The sequence below is a fragment of the Lepisma saccharinum genome, chromosome 15 (assembly GCF_977018435.1).
Source record: "Lepisma saccharinum chromosome 15, izLepSacc3.1, whole genome shotgun sequence".
NCBI classification, from domain to species: domain Eukaryota; kingdom Metazoa; phylum Arthropoda; class Insecta; order Zygentoma; family Lepismatidae; genus Lepisma; species Lepisma saccharinum.
Genome location: NC_139243.1, coordinates 57151831 through 57164704, shown reverse-complemented (window position 1 = coordinate 57164704; position 12874 = coordinate 57151831). Strand labels below are relative to the sequence as shown.

At 35.0% G+C, this 12874-nt stretch overlaps 1 protein-coding gene across 1 annotated transcript in view; it reads right to left on the bottom strand.

Annotated features, from left to right (window-relative positions):
• Positions 1-2235: 2235 nt before the first annotated feature.
• Positions 2236-12874, bottom strand: part of LOC145999490 (uncharacterized) — a 114510-nt gene continuing 103871 nt past the window's right edge. The window contains exon 4 of the mRNA XM_083136451.1: positions 2236-2755. Coding sequence (XP_082992577.1) covers positions 2533-2755 — 223 coding nt within the window. The 3' untranslated portion in view covers positions 2236-2532. The remainder of the gene's footprint in view (positions 2756-12874) is intronic.

Genomic DNA, 12874 nt, shown 5'->3' with positions numbered 1-12874 from the left:
TGCAAATTGTACAATTGAAAGGCTTCTCTTTAGTATGAACACTAAGATGATTTTTACAGGCAAAACCTTTGTTGCAAATTGTACAATTGAAAGGCTTCTCTTTAGTATGAACACTAAGATGATTTTTACAGGCAAAACCTTTGTTGCAAATTGACAATTGAAAGGCTTCTCTGTTGAGTAAAGAGTCACATGTACAATAAGATCTCCTTTACGGACAGAACTTTTATTGCAAATTGAACAAATGAAGGGCTTAGCTCCAGTCTGACCCCTCATATGCTCAGTAAGATGATATTTATATGCAAAATCTTTGTTGCAAATTGAACAATTGAATGCTTCTCTCCAGTGTGATCCCTCACATGTGCATTAAGATTAACTTTACAGGCAAAATATTTATTGCAAATTGAACAATTGAAAGGCTTCTCTCCAGTGTGACCCCTCACATGCACATTAAGATGCTCTCTACGGGCAAAACCTTTGTTGCAAATTGAACATTGGAAAAGCTTCTCTCTTGAGTGGAAGGTAGTATGTACACTCAATTTAGAGACAAAATTTTTATTGCAAATTGAACAATTGAAAGACTTCTCTCCAGTGTGAACCCTCACATGCCTATAACGATGAATTTTAAAGGCAAAATCTTTGTTGCAAATTGAACAATTGTAAGGCTTCTCATTTGAGTGAACATTCATATGTATACTAAGATCTCCCTTACGGGCAAAATATGTATTGCAAATTGAATAATTAAAGGGCATCGAGTGTGAACTCTCACATGCTCAATAAGATGGTATTTATTTGCAAAATCTTTGTTGAAAATTGAACAATTGAAAGGCTTCTCTCCTAATTGTTTATGAAAAGGAATTTTATTGCTTTTGGTTATATATACGAGGGCGATTCAATAATTATTGTCCCCGGCATACTTAAAGGATATGAATTACAATGAATGATGGGGATATTGTAGCCTAATGTCTTAGATGCCTATATGCAAAATTTCAGAACCGTGGGTGCTATAGTAAATTTGTTTTTCTCGGTTTAGGTGTGAGAGGTGGCACTTAGTTTGAAAAATGGAGAAAACCGAACAACGAGCTGTCATCAAGTACCTCCAGAAAAAGGGGCTAAGCCAAAAGGAGATTCATGAGGACATTGTCAGTGTGTTGGGTGATGGGGCTCCTACCTACCAGGTGGTAAAAAACTGGTGCCGCGATTTCCGTTGCGGCAGGGAAAGCTGTCAACAGGCCCCTGGTGCTGGTCCTCCAACAACAGCATCCACCCCAGAAAACATTGATGCTGTGCATGACATGATTATAGCTGACAGAAGAATCACGGTGCAACAGTTAGCAGACATCATGCACATCTCTGTAGGCTCAGTGGAAACCATTGTGCATGAACACTTGGGATTCAGAAAGGTGTCAGCGCGATGGGTCCCCAAAATGTTATCCCGTGAACAACAGAAAGACAGAGTTAAATGTTCAAGGGCTGGTTTGGAGCTGATGGGGGCAGACCTGAAGCAGTTCTGTGATAGATTTGTGACAGTGGATGAGACATGGCTCCACCACTATGATCCCGAGTCCAAACGACAGAGTATGGAGTGGCGGCACAGCAATTCACCTCCCCCCGCAAATTCAGGGTGCAAGAATCAGCACGCAAGGTTATGGCCACAATTTTTTGGGATGCGAAGGGTGTGCTCCTTATTGACTACCTGGTGGGACACACTGTTACTGGGGACTATTATGCTGCCCTAATCCCTAAGTTACGCGAAGCAATCAAGGAGAAACGGCGTGGGATGTTGCGGCGAAAAGTGCTGTTTCACCACGATAATGCTCCAGCACATAGAAGGCATGTTACTGGTGCCGCAATCCATGCTGCTGGTTTCCATGTGTTGGAATACCCTCCCTACTCACCCGACCTCGCCCCTAGTGACTTTCATTTGTTCCCGAAGTTGAAGGAGCACCTCAAGGGGACGCATTTTCTCTAAATACTACTGTTATGGACGCTGCGGAAGAATGGCTCACGGCTCAGCCACAGACATTCTTTGAAGCTGGCATAGTGGCTTTACAGCATAGGTGGAAGAAGTGCATTACTGTCAAGGGGGACTTTGTGGAAAAATAATACTGCTTATCTGTCAGGGACAATAATTATTGAACCACACTCGTATATATGGACCCGCACATGCTGATTAAGATGATCTTCACAGGCAAAACCTTTTGTTACAAATAGAACAATTGTAAGGCTTCTCTCCAGTGTGACAACTTGCATGTGCATTAAGATAAACTTGACGGGGAAAAATCATTGTTGCAAATTAAACAATTGAAAGGCTTCTGTTTTGAGTGTACATTCATTTGTACACTAAGATCTCCTTTGCGGGCAAAATCCTTGTTTCAAATTGAACAACTGAGAGGTTTCTGTTTTGTGGGAACACTCTATTATGCTCAGCTTCATGGACAAGAGTTTTCATGGAATCTGAATAATTAAAAAGCATATGATGTTTATGGGTTATTAAGTCTTTTTTGTCAGAGAAAGTGTTGTTGCAAATGGGACCTATACGTTGTTTTCTTCTGTTTTTAGGCTTGGAACCAACAACATGTGTCTTGCTTGCAAGTGTTTTTGATGCAGGTTCAACCTCAAATTTCTCTTCTCTCCTGATGCATTCTGTACTTTGGTCTGCTCTTGTTCTCTTAAGTTTCTTGCAAACACTGGCAAATGTGGAATTGACTTTGGGACATCTCGTTCCTGTTCTTCCACGTAGTTTTTGATCAGGTAACTGAAAAAAATGATACAAATGTAGTTGAACTTTCAGAGTAAATAATGAGAATGATTGACATGTTCAAATCAATGAAAAGAAAGGAGAGTAGAATAAACTGTTGATTGTGATGTACTCATGAAAAGGTAAATACATTTATATTAATATGTAGAACTTTCAGCAAAAAATGCATACTCAACCAGAACTCCAGCCCAGGTCTCTAATGTTCTATGCCATTACTTTAACATGGAGATATAGAGTCGGCCTGGGTTCGCCTGATTTTTTGCTTCCACTGTTTCACCTGTGTGGAATCCAGTCATTCCTCCATTTCTTGCTTAAAGTTCTATGTAGTAAATCTCCTGTGTGTGCCAAATTTGATGTATATTATTCCTTCAAGAATGAATACATAATATATTTTACCATTTATATCTTTTACCATTTATTCAATAAATATTCATATTTTTTATGTAATTTTCATTAGGTTGGCAATAAAGCTTTGTGCATATCAATAGTGTGACATTATGTTGTCATTCCCTCTCACATTTACATTCACTAATTCTTTTTTTTCTGTTGCAGGGTAAACAAGAGTTACCACATCCATATCTACTTGTGACCAGAGATGCCAATTTCACTAAGGACTGCCACTGCACAGTGTCAAAGCTCAAGGTCAACCTGCAGCCTCACATGGCCTCATCCTCTGAACTCCATTTAGGCCTCACCTTCACTCTCAGTGCTCAAAGTCGACTCCTGGTCTTACATGACCACACATCATTAGTCTCTTTCAGGCTGGGAACCAGTCTTGGGGTTGAACATTTGTAAGAGTAATTCATTCACAGTAGTCAGAATTGGGGGATGCCTCAAATAATTCAGAAAGTGTTTTAGGTGTTGTATTTCCCTGACATTTTCAGCCACACAATGTCCACTCCAATAAAATTTATTAGGCATAAATACACGTTTCCATTCACCCTTCTCTTTGCTTACAATGCTTTCAAGATAGTAATTCCTTGTAAACATGAATGCCATAGAAATTACAAATTGCTTCTATAAATATTCTCTACATATTAGCTGGTAAAATTAGAAAACGTTATTGTAAAGGGATTTTTTTTAAAAAAAATCGACAATTGGAAAATGAAGGATCACATATTTCAGGTTATCTGAGTTCTCAACATGCCTGTATGTTCTCCTTTATTTTGGTACCCACCTGCCTGAGTTCAACATTCTGGATAAAGTATTCTAATATTTAAAATATTAGTGTGACATATTTTTTTTTTAACAAAAAATGTCTCAGTTTAGTGCAATGATTATAAATCCATAAGTATCACATGTTTTTCTGGGCAATCTTAAAAATAGCCATCTGCATAAGCTTCAGGAAACTCTTTTGTTATTAGCTACTACCAAATACAATTGTCCCGCACTGTGTCCGTGTGTTCTAAGATATCAGGCTTTGAGCTCAGGGTAGGGAAAGAACGCTGGTTCAAGTTTCCTGGATAAGTGTAACAACTTTTCTCATGAGATTTCAGCCAGTGCATGCCACCATGCCCACCTACCATCGTGGAAAAATTGGGAAGCTATGAATGAGTAGCATAATCCAGTCATGGAGACCTACAACAGCAACGGGGGGTTTGTAGTGCTAACCACACAACATTGCATAACTGGTTGGATGATTGAACACCTCTGCTGAGGGATATGGTAGTGAGGCAGGCAGTCATCAGGTAGACCCTGGACCTTACGGGCTGTTGCACCACAGGTTGAGAAAAAAAATGCAACTGTATTCAATGCAATTCTTTGTATAAAAAAGCGAAAAGAAAATCATTTTGAAGATATTATCAATGTACATTAATATTTTGATTTGGTGTCTGTTGCCATTGAAGGTCTCATGTTAATAATAACGAAACCTACATTCTAGTAAGTACAAGTGCTAAGCGTTTATTTTGATTATCCACATGGTTGGTTTATTTCTTATGCAAAAGTAGTAAAGCGGCCATTATCACATAGAACAAAGTGTATTTTTTGGTAAACGTAGATGTAACTGCAACAAAGCTACATTTTTGGAAGATTTGCTGTAGCTGTAGAGAAGCTACTTTTAATGTGTAGCTTTCTGATGCATATAAATGTCATAAAAGTTCATATAAAAGAAAGGTGTGCTGTATTTTATGAAGGGATGAACCTAGATTTATAGCTCACTGTAGGTGCAAGAACATGGAGCTTTAGCTCTGAAAGTCAAAATTGGACAGGCGCAACTCCAGACTTATTACTGAACGTGAATGCTGAAACTAAGAATCCATTGAATCTTGCCCCTTTTTGGTGTGGGGATTCTCAACTTTGAAGTAAAGGAGTCAATTGATGGGGTTTAATGCCTTTGTGTACTGTAAAAATTGTTCTTAACATGCTGAACAGTGACATATGATAAATTCCCCAGTAAAAGCAGAGAAAGTAATGATGACATATAAACTGGGAACCTTTCATCAAACGCAATTGTATAACGTAGAAATTTTCAGTGAAAAATGCAGGCTCGACCAGGACTTAACCTGGGACTCTGGCATACCATGCCATTGCTATAACCACTGAGCTACCGACCTGGCCTGGCCTCGCCAGATTCCACGCAGGTAAAATGGCGATAGCGAGGAATCAGGGAAAGCCAGTCTGGCTCGGTAGCTCAGTGGTTAGAGCAATGGCATGGTATGCCGTTGCATACGTAGATGTACGTAGTACATCTCCTGTGTGTGCCTAATCTTCAACAAATGTATAAGTCTTTATTGCTTAAGTCAAGAAACAAAAGATTCAGAAAACTACAAAATCTTTAGTATGCTTCAAACAGACAATACGGATCACAATTAGGATATGAATATGTAATCACAGAATACCAGTTCTCGAGTGTTCTACTGCTTCTAGAAGGAACTCAGTTGGATGAAGAGTTCTAAGAACCCTTTTGGTTCTTGGCCTCAAACAACGAACTAACGTGTCCATGTACTCAAACTCCTTGGTTGACAGGCTGTCAGTCAGTGACAGTGAAAACATGCGAACTCTTGAACACTATTGCACTTACCATGCTTGAAAGCATGGGTCTCGGTAGCTAGGAACGCTGAGAGGTACTACAGTATACGACAAAACTCAAAGGATTACCAGAACCAAATTTTCCCTTAAAAATAAAAGACAAACGTGACTATATTAATAGAACACTTTAGGACTGATGTTGTTTTAACTGAACACACTAACGCCAAATTAAATCAGTGATAATTAGTTACAGTAATTATTATTAATTACCCCTAGTTAAGTATGCAATCTGAGCCACACTGATACTAATGATATGGTACAACAGCAATCCCACCCTTAATTCTTACCATTATAAAAACTAAAATGTGGCCTTCAAACAGGGTAAATATGTATATTTATAATTTTGACAATATTGATCTGATATGCAGTTTCCCTTGCAAGTTATGCAGCAGATTCAACTTTCAGCTAGCCTAGAATAAATTGCGACAAAACTCAGTGTACTAATGAGAGATCCCCCCACTGTAAGAAAATACACCATTAGTTCATGCAATACTCATAAACACTTTGAATAGAATATTTTATGTATGGAAAATCACAAACATGTATGCACAAAAATAATATATGTAGATTATAAACTCTTTACTAAGTATATGACAGTTGTATTATTGAGAAACTATCTACAATAAAAGATTGGAATAATATGTTTTTAATTCCTTGCTATAACAAAAGAATACTTGTACCCGTATATACAGTATGCAAAATATGTTCAAGGTAACATCAACATGGAATACCCTGTACTTAACACCTAATGGAAAACTTGAAAATTTACTGTTGATATTAAATACTGTGCAATTAAAATTTACTTCCTGCAATCCTAAATCAGAGCTACCCAATTACTATAGATCCAATTTAATATCAAAGGATGGATTTAAGCATAATATGCACACATAAGCATCGAACTCTTATTTTCACGGGAAGTATTTATCATGATACTCTGATACTAGAGAAATTCGAGTGACTTACACGGTATGAGCTCCATAAGATTACCATAACCAAGCCCTGTTGGGCTTGACATGGCCATGAAAAAATGACTACTATACCCTGTGCATGCTGGCTTCAGAAGCCACCACATGTGTATTCTGAGATAAGCAATAATTGTAACTTTTACACAAATCCCTTACAATTAAATGAAATTTCGTGACTATTAACCTGAAAAAATCAATACGATGATCATGACAAGTCTCTATTAATTCCTTTTGTTTTAGCTAGACATGATTACGTACAACACTGTACGTTTACGTGATACTTCATGTATTATCAACGCCAATGAAAATTCACAATGCTTCCTTGCAGCACATAAGTAAAACTCCAATCAACACGTAGTTTGTTCGAAGCAGCACTGAATCTTTCATGTCCTTGCTCGAGAACGTGAGTAAAGAATGTAGTGAAGCCAGTGCAGGTGCACTTACCGAACCGTAGACATGTTTACGTCTGCCAACCACATATTATACACGACAAATTCTTGTTGAAATCGACTTGAATCAAGCTTCAGGTACATTGATTGAAATATTTGTTATCGTAACTAGTAGTATAGTGATTTCGCCGGTCCGACCGCAAGTTCAAAATTTTGGCTGTTTTAAACAAAAATAAAATCAAATATCAATCAAAATATCAAAATTTTAAAATATCAATTTTATTTAAATAATAAAAATAAATCTAGAAATCTATAAAATAAAAAAGTTAATAAAAACCATCCAAAATCGCATTAAAAAACTGAAAAACTAAAAATATATTAAAATATGCAATGACACAAAAAAACATACTTCATTATTGAGCAAAATAGGCTCAAAACTGTTGAAAATCGCTGAACATGTCAAAATTGTGAAAACTACCCATTTTATAAAACCCCGGTAATTTGCCAGGGTTAAGAGGTAATTTGCCAGGGTTAAGAGGTAATGAAAAATAATTACAACTCTAATACATTATTAAATTCAAGTATATCTCCAATTGAAATATCTTGTTTTAGAAATAGTCTAAATGGCGATCTAATTACAAATATATCATCTCTCTTATGTTTTTTAATTTTAATATTATTTGAGCTAAACGGAGATTGCGAATTGATATATTTTTCAAGAGTTTTCACATTTTAATCACCTGGTGGAACTATTAACTTTTTTATTTCCCCATCTTCTTCATATTGTAATATAGTTTCGGGTATAGTAGCTGACGGCATTATTTATTTATGTAAAATTATTGAAACCTTTCACGATCCAATAGATAATGTAAATTTATTTTTATCTTGATATATATTTTCAATATATAGATCAGAAATTTCATGTCCCCAAATTCCATAAGGACTATTTGATTCTTTTCTATTATATTTTAAAAATTCACAATGACATGGATTGCCAACAAATTCTTCCTGTAAATTTTCATATAACCATCTCTAATAGCAAGCAAGACCTCAATTAAAGTAAAACCATCACTAGACCAAATTGAGACATTATTTTTAGAAAATGGTAACGTGACTGGATTTTTCAAAGGATACTTAAAATTATTTCAATATTTTTTTTTTTGGCAAGTAGTTTATTTTTAAAGTTATTCTCCAATCCTTTAAACGTAACTATATTAATAGATCCTCGAAATGCTATTCTGCTGTCATATTCTTCATCTAATTGTTCCTTTTATAAGAAATAATGTATACGAATTCGATTTCGTGTTTAGTCTGATTTCCAAATATTTCTTTTTTTCCTTATATAACAGTTTAGTTTGATCTTTTACAAGTGTTTGGATAGCTTGATTATTTAACATTTTACTATAACGATCCGGTAAATGTAATCTGTATTTGTTATCTAATGTAAGGCAGACTTTTTGGCCATGCTTTGTATTTACAATTTCTCCATTAGTAATTTCGTATTGTTGACCTATTTCTAAATCATTCATCTTGATATACTCCAATGGCATATTAAGCATATATTTCACTGCTTGAGCATCTAGGTAATTGCGTGACATTTATAAGAGATAAATTTATCAATAATAAATGAGCAGGTTTATTCCATTATTTTTATTTTTAAATATTGGATTATGTGAACCTAATCAGACTTTATCAGCAGTACCGTATCTACATAATTATGGATATATACCTAATCCCATGAACGAACTCACGCAAATAGATTCGCTTACATTTCAAAATGCTTTAAAAATTTTCCAAGAATACTATCATTTAGAGTCAAATGGAATTTTGGATGAACCAACTTTAGAATTAATGAACCGTCCGAGATGTGGCGTCCACGATGATGAAATGCAATTTAACATGCTAAGATATAAATGGAATAGTAAGACAATTAAATGGTATTATGCCGTAATTAATAGGGAAATCCAAGGAATAGCTGAGGCCGCTTTTGAAACGTGGAGTCAGCACACAGATTTAAATTTCGAAGTGGACTCACAAAATGATGATATTATTATATCTAACAAGCGTGGGAATCCACACAGAAATCATAAAATAGGCGGACACTGCACTGCTGTATTAGATGGAAAAGGAGGTGTCTTAGGTCATGCAACTTATCCAAACAGTGCGAATACTCCTATCGAAATCCATCTCGATCAAGACGAATCGTGCTATCTACAAGTAGACGATAATACACCTGGTGACCAAACATTTTTGTTTGGTTTTGTTGCATGAAATTGGACATGCTCTTGGAATATCTCATAATAATAATCAAGATTCCCTCATTTTCGCTTTTAACACAAACAAAATAGAATTATATAATGATGATATTCTCGCCATACAATCTTTATATGGGAAAAAGAAACAAACTATCGAAGACAAACATGTCGAAGATGAAGAAGAAGAAGAACAGGCAGCAGAGAAACAACCTAAATTATGCGAATTAACGAATATTAATCAGTTTGTAATTGTAAATGAATTTTTGTACGCGTTTTATGACAAATGGGTTTGGATTTTTGACCTTGATAATTCTACAGCTGCGATTGGACTGCAACGAATCACTGATTGGTTAACCTTTTTACCATCAGATTTTGAAAGAGTTACCGCAGTTTATCAAAGACCCTCAGGACAAATAGTATGATTAAAAAGCAGAAAACAAAGATGATATACATGTTCGATTACCCAACCTTAATTTTATTAGGCGATTATCCTAAATCTATAGCAGAATTTGACATCAATTCAAGATCGAGAATTCATACTGTTGTAAACACTTATTCCGGACGCACTTTTATATTTTATAACAACATATATTTTACGGAAATAGACGAATGCACTTTAAGACCCAAACAGCATGGTCTAATAACCAGAAATTTCCCAGGTGTGCCACCAAATATGGATTCTTCTTTTAGATACAATAACGGAATGTTGTATTTCTTCAAAGATAATGTATTTTACGAATTTAACGAATTCTCTAACCAACTAATAAAAGCAGGAAGAAATAATCTGCAATTATTTAATATCAATTGCCCAAATATTCTCACTCCTTCGTAGAAATATTAAACAAGCTAAAATCTACAATAGATGAACTAGAATTGAATTCCTTTTAAGAAATTCTTAAGAAAAACGTATTAGATGACCTCCTTTCCTCAGCTGAAGTTAACGCAAGACTCCTTGCGCCGCCACATTCTACCAGTCTCCGATACACACTCAGGATTCAGAAGCAACGATCCTTGCGCGAATGTCTATGCTATGGCCTTACTGCCGCAAGAGTTCTTGGGCGGACGTCATCTCAAGGTCTCACTTATATGGTAACGCAATCGGAACAGTCTTTGACTCTCTCTTGTGTATCGCGTGCTAGTGAGCGGTTGCAACTTGATTAACTGGTTACACTTTCATTCTTTGGTTACGGTTCGGTTACATGGTTACGTTACAAAAGTCGAGCGGGTTGCCGAGATTTTAATCATAGCGCCAAATTCAAAATGTTGTCTTGATGGTTGCATAGCAAACAGGGATTACAAATACGGCAGATTGTTATCTTGGTTCCTATTAGATATTTCGGCAATCTGACTTCAGATTTGGGTAGCCCACCCATGTATTGCTGGTTGCATATGTTCAGGGGCAAGTGTTACGTGGTTGCATACCTCTGAAAATTTCAGGGGCAAAATGAAAAATTTGAATATCTTTGTTATTTATAAACCGATTTTAAAAATTCCAACGGATATCAAAAGAGTGTCAAAAATATTAGTTTCTTAATGTGTTGCTGGGTGCATAACTCTAAGGATAAAATTATAAAAACTTAAATATCTTTCTTATTTATGAACCGATTTTAAAAATTCCAACGGATATCAAAAGAGTGTTAAAAATATTAGTTTCTTAATGTGTTGCTGTGTGCATAACTCTAAGGATAAAATTTTAAAAACTTAAATAACTTTCTTATTTATGAACCGATTTTAAAAATTTCAAACGTGTAACCCGTCTTTATTTATTTAAACCTTTTTAAACAATTATCTTTAATTTTCTCAACAAGATTTTTAATATATTCATCATCCATATCCCCTTTAAGGGTTAATAGAATTTCTAACTCATTTTTAACATTCTTGATCTGCTGAATTATATTTTTATAATCCGTTTTCTTCTTATTCAAGTTAAATTTAGTGCTTAATCCGGTGATAACTGCTGAAATGGTTGTAAAACTAGTACTGATAATAGTATATGTGGTTAGTGGTAGTAAAACATTTACAAATCCCGTTGCAGCTGATAAAGCAATTGATAGAGTGATTAAACAATAATAGAAATATTTTAGAGCCTTATATCTCCTCTTTTTCTTCTTTAACGTCATCTCATATTGGTTTATTAATGATTCTAATAACTGAATCAATTTTTCTCTTGGGATATTATTTGGTATTTCCATTTATAATTTATGAATTCGAGTTTCATTTCTTTTGCTAGGTTTTTGTTCAAAACTGTATAAAATGTCGTAAAAACTTTCACCGCAGGTAACACGTTTAATGAAATTAATACAATACAATACACATGACATACTATTATTTTGTTGGAACTGTGAGGAATTATACATAATTGGCTTGTTACTTGTTTTCAAATATTTTTATTATTATTTCAGGAGGTGGTAAACCGAACGAATCATAATAGTAAACGTATATATTAGGTTCGGAATTAAAATACGCTACCCAGTGACTCCCAGGTGAATCAGATGCATCAAAATTTACAATACCGCTCTCAGTTTTCCTTATCGTTTTTGGTAGGCAGTCAATGGGGAACACACCCCTGAATGTTCTTTCATGTTTCATTTTCTCCAAAATATCTATTTTGAAAGCCCTATTTTCTTTTTCCGACTAAAAAAAACCCTGCTCCTTTTTTTGTCTTTTTTCTAAGACCATTCCCTCCGATGGCTTCTAATCCTTTCTTGACGCCATAAGATCCCAATGCTGTTAGTCCACCAAGCCCCAAAGCTTTTGCTCCTGCGATTACCAATGGAATTAAAGCAGGTAGAAATCCTCCAATTTGATTAGATGTGAAATTGATAGTGCACGTTTTCTTTTTATCTCTTTTTGCAGCTTCATATTTTTTTAATTTGTTGCTGAGTTAATTTTATTCGGTTATTTGCTCGCTTGGTTAAGTCAAATCTTATTTTACAACTCTTACCCGCTCTTAACTTTGAGAGTTGCGATTCTGATAGATATACATTATACTCCATTTATTATATATAAAAATATGTTCATTTATATATATACTGCTTCAAAAAGTATTTTACAAGCAACATTCAAAGTTCCTATTTTTTCCACTTCTCTTTCAATATTGCATGTAATATATAAATTATCTTCAATATTAGATAAGGCAATAGTATCACTCTCTGGGCCCTTCATTATTTTAGTCCTTACATTACGTGAATCTTCAGTAGCAAACCACACATTTTTCTGACTTTCATTTTCTGTAACACAAAAAGTGATTTTCAAAAAGCTGATGGAACGTAATGGCTTTAATGAACCCTCTATTTTAAACACATCACCAAAATTGGAATTAACGTTATGTACTGATATATATGCATGAGTATATTCTCTAACAAATGATAAATTTACCATAAATATTTGTCTTTTTACTCTTAATCTATCTTTTAATATAATAGCTTTCATCTTAAAAGTTTCTTCATCTACATACTTTTTATTTGCAGCGTCATA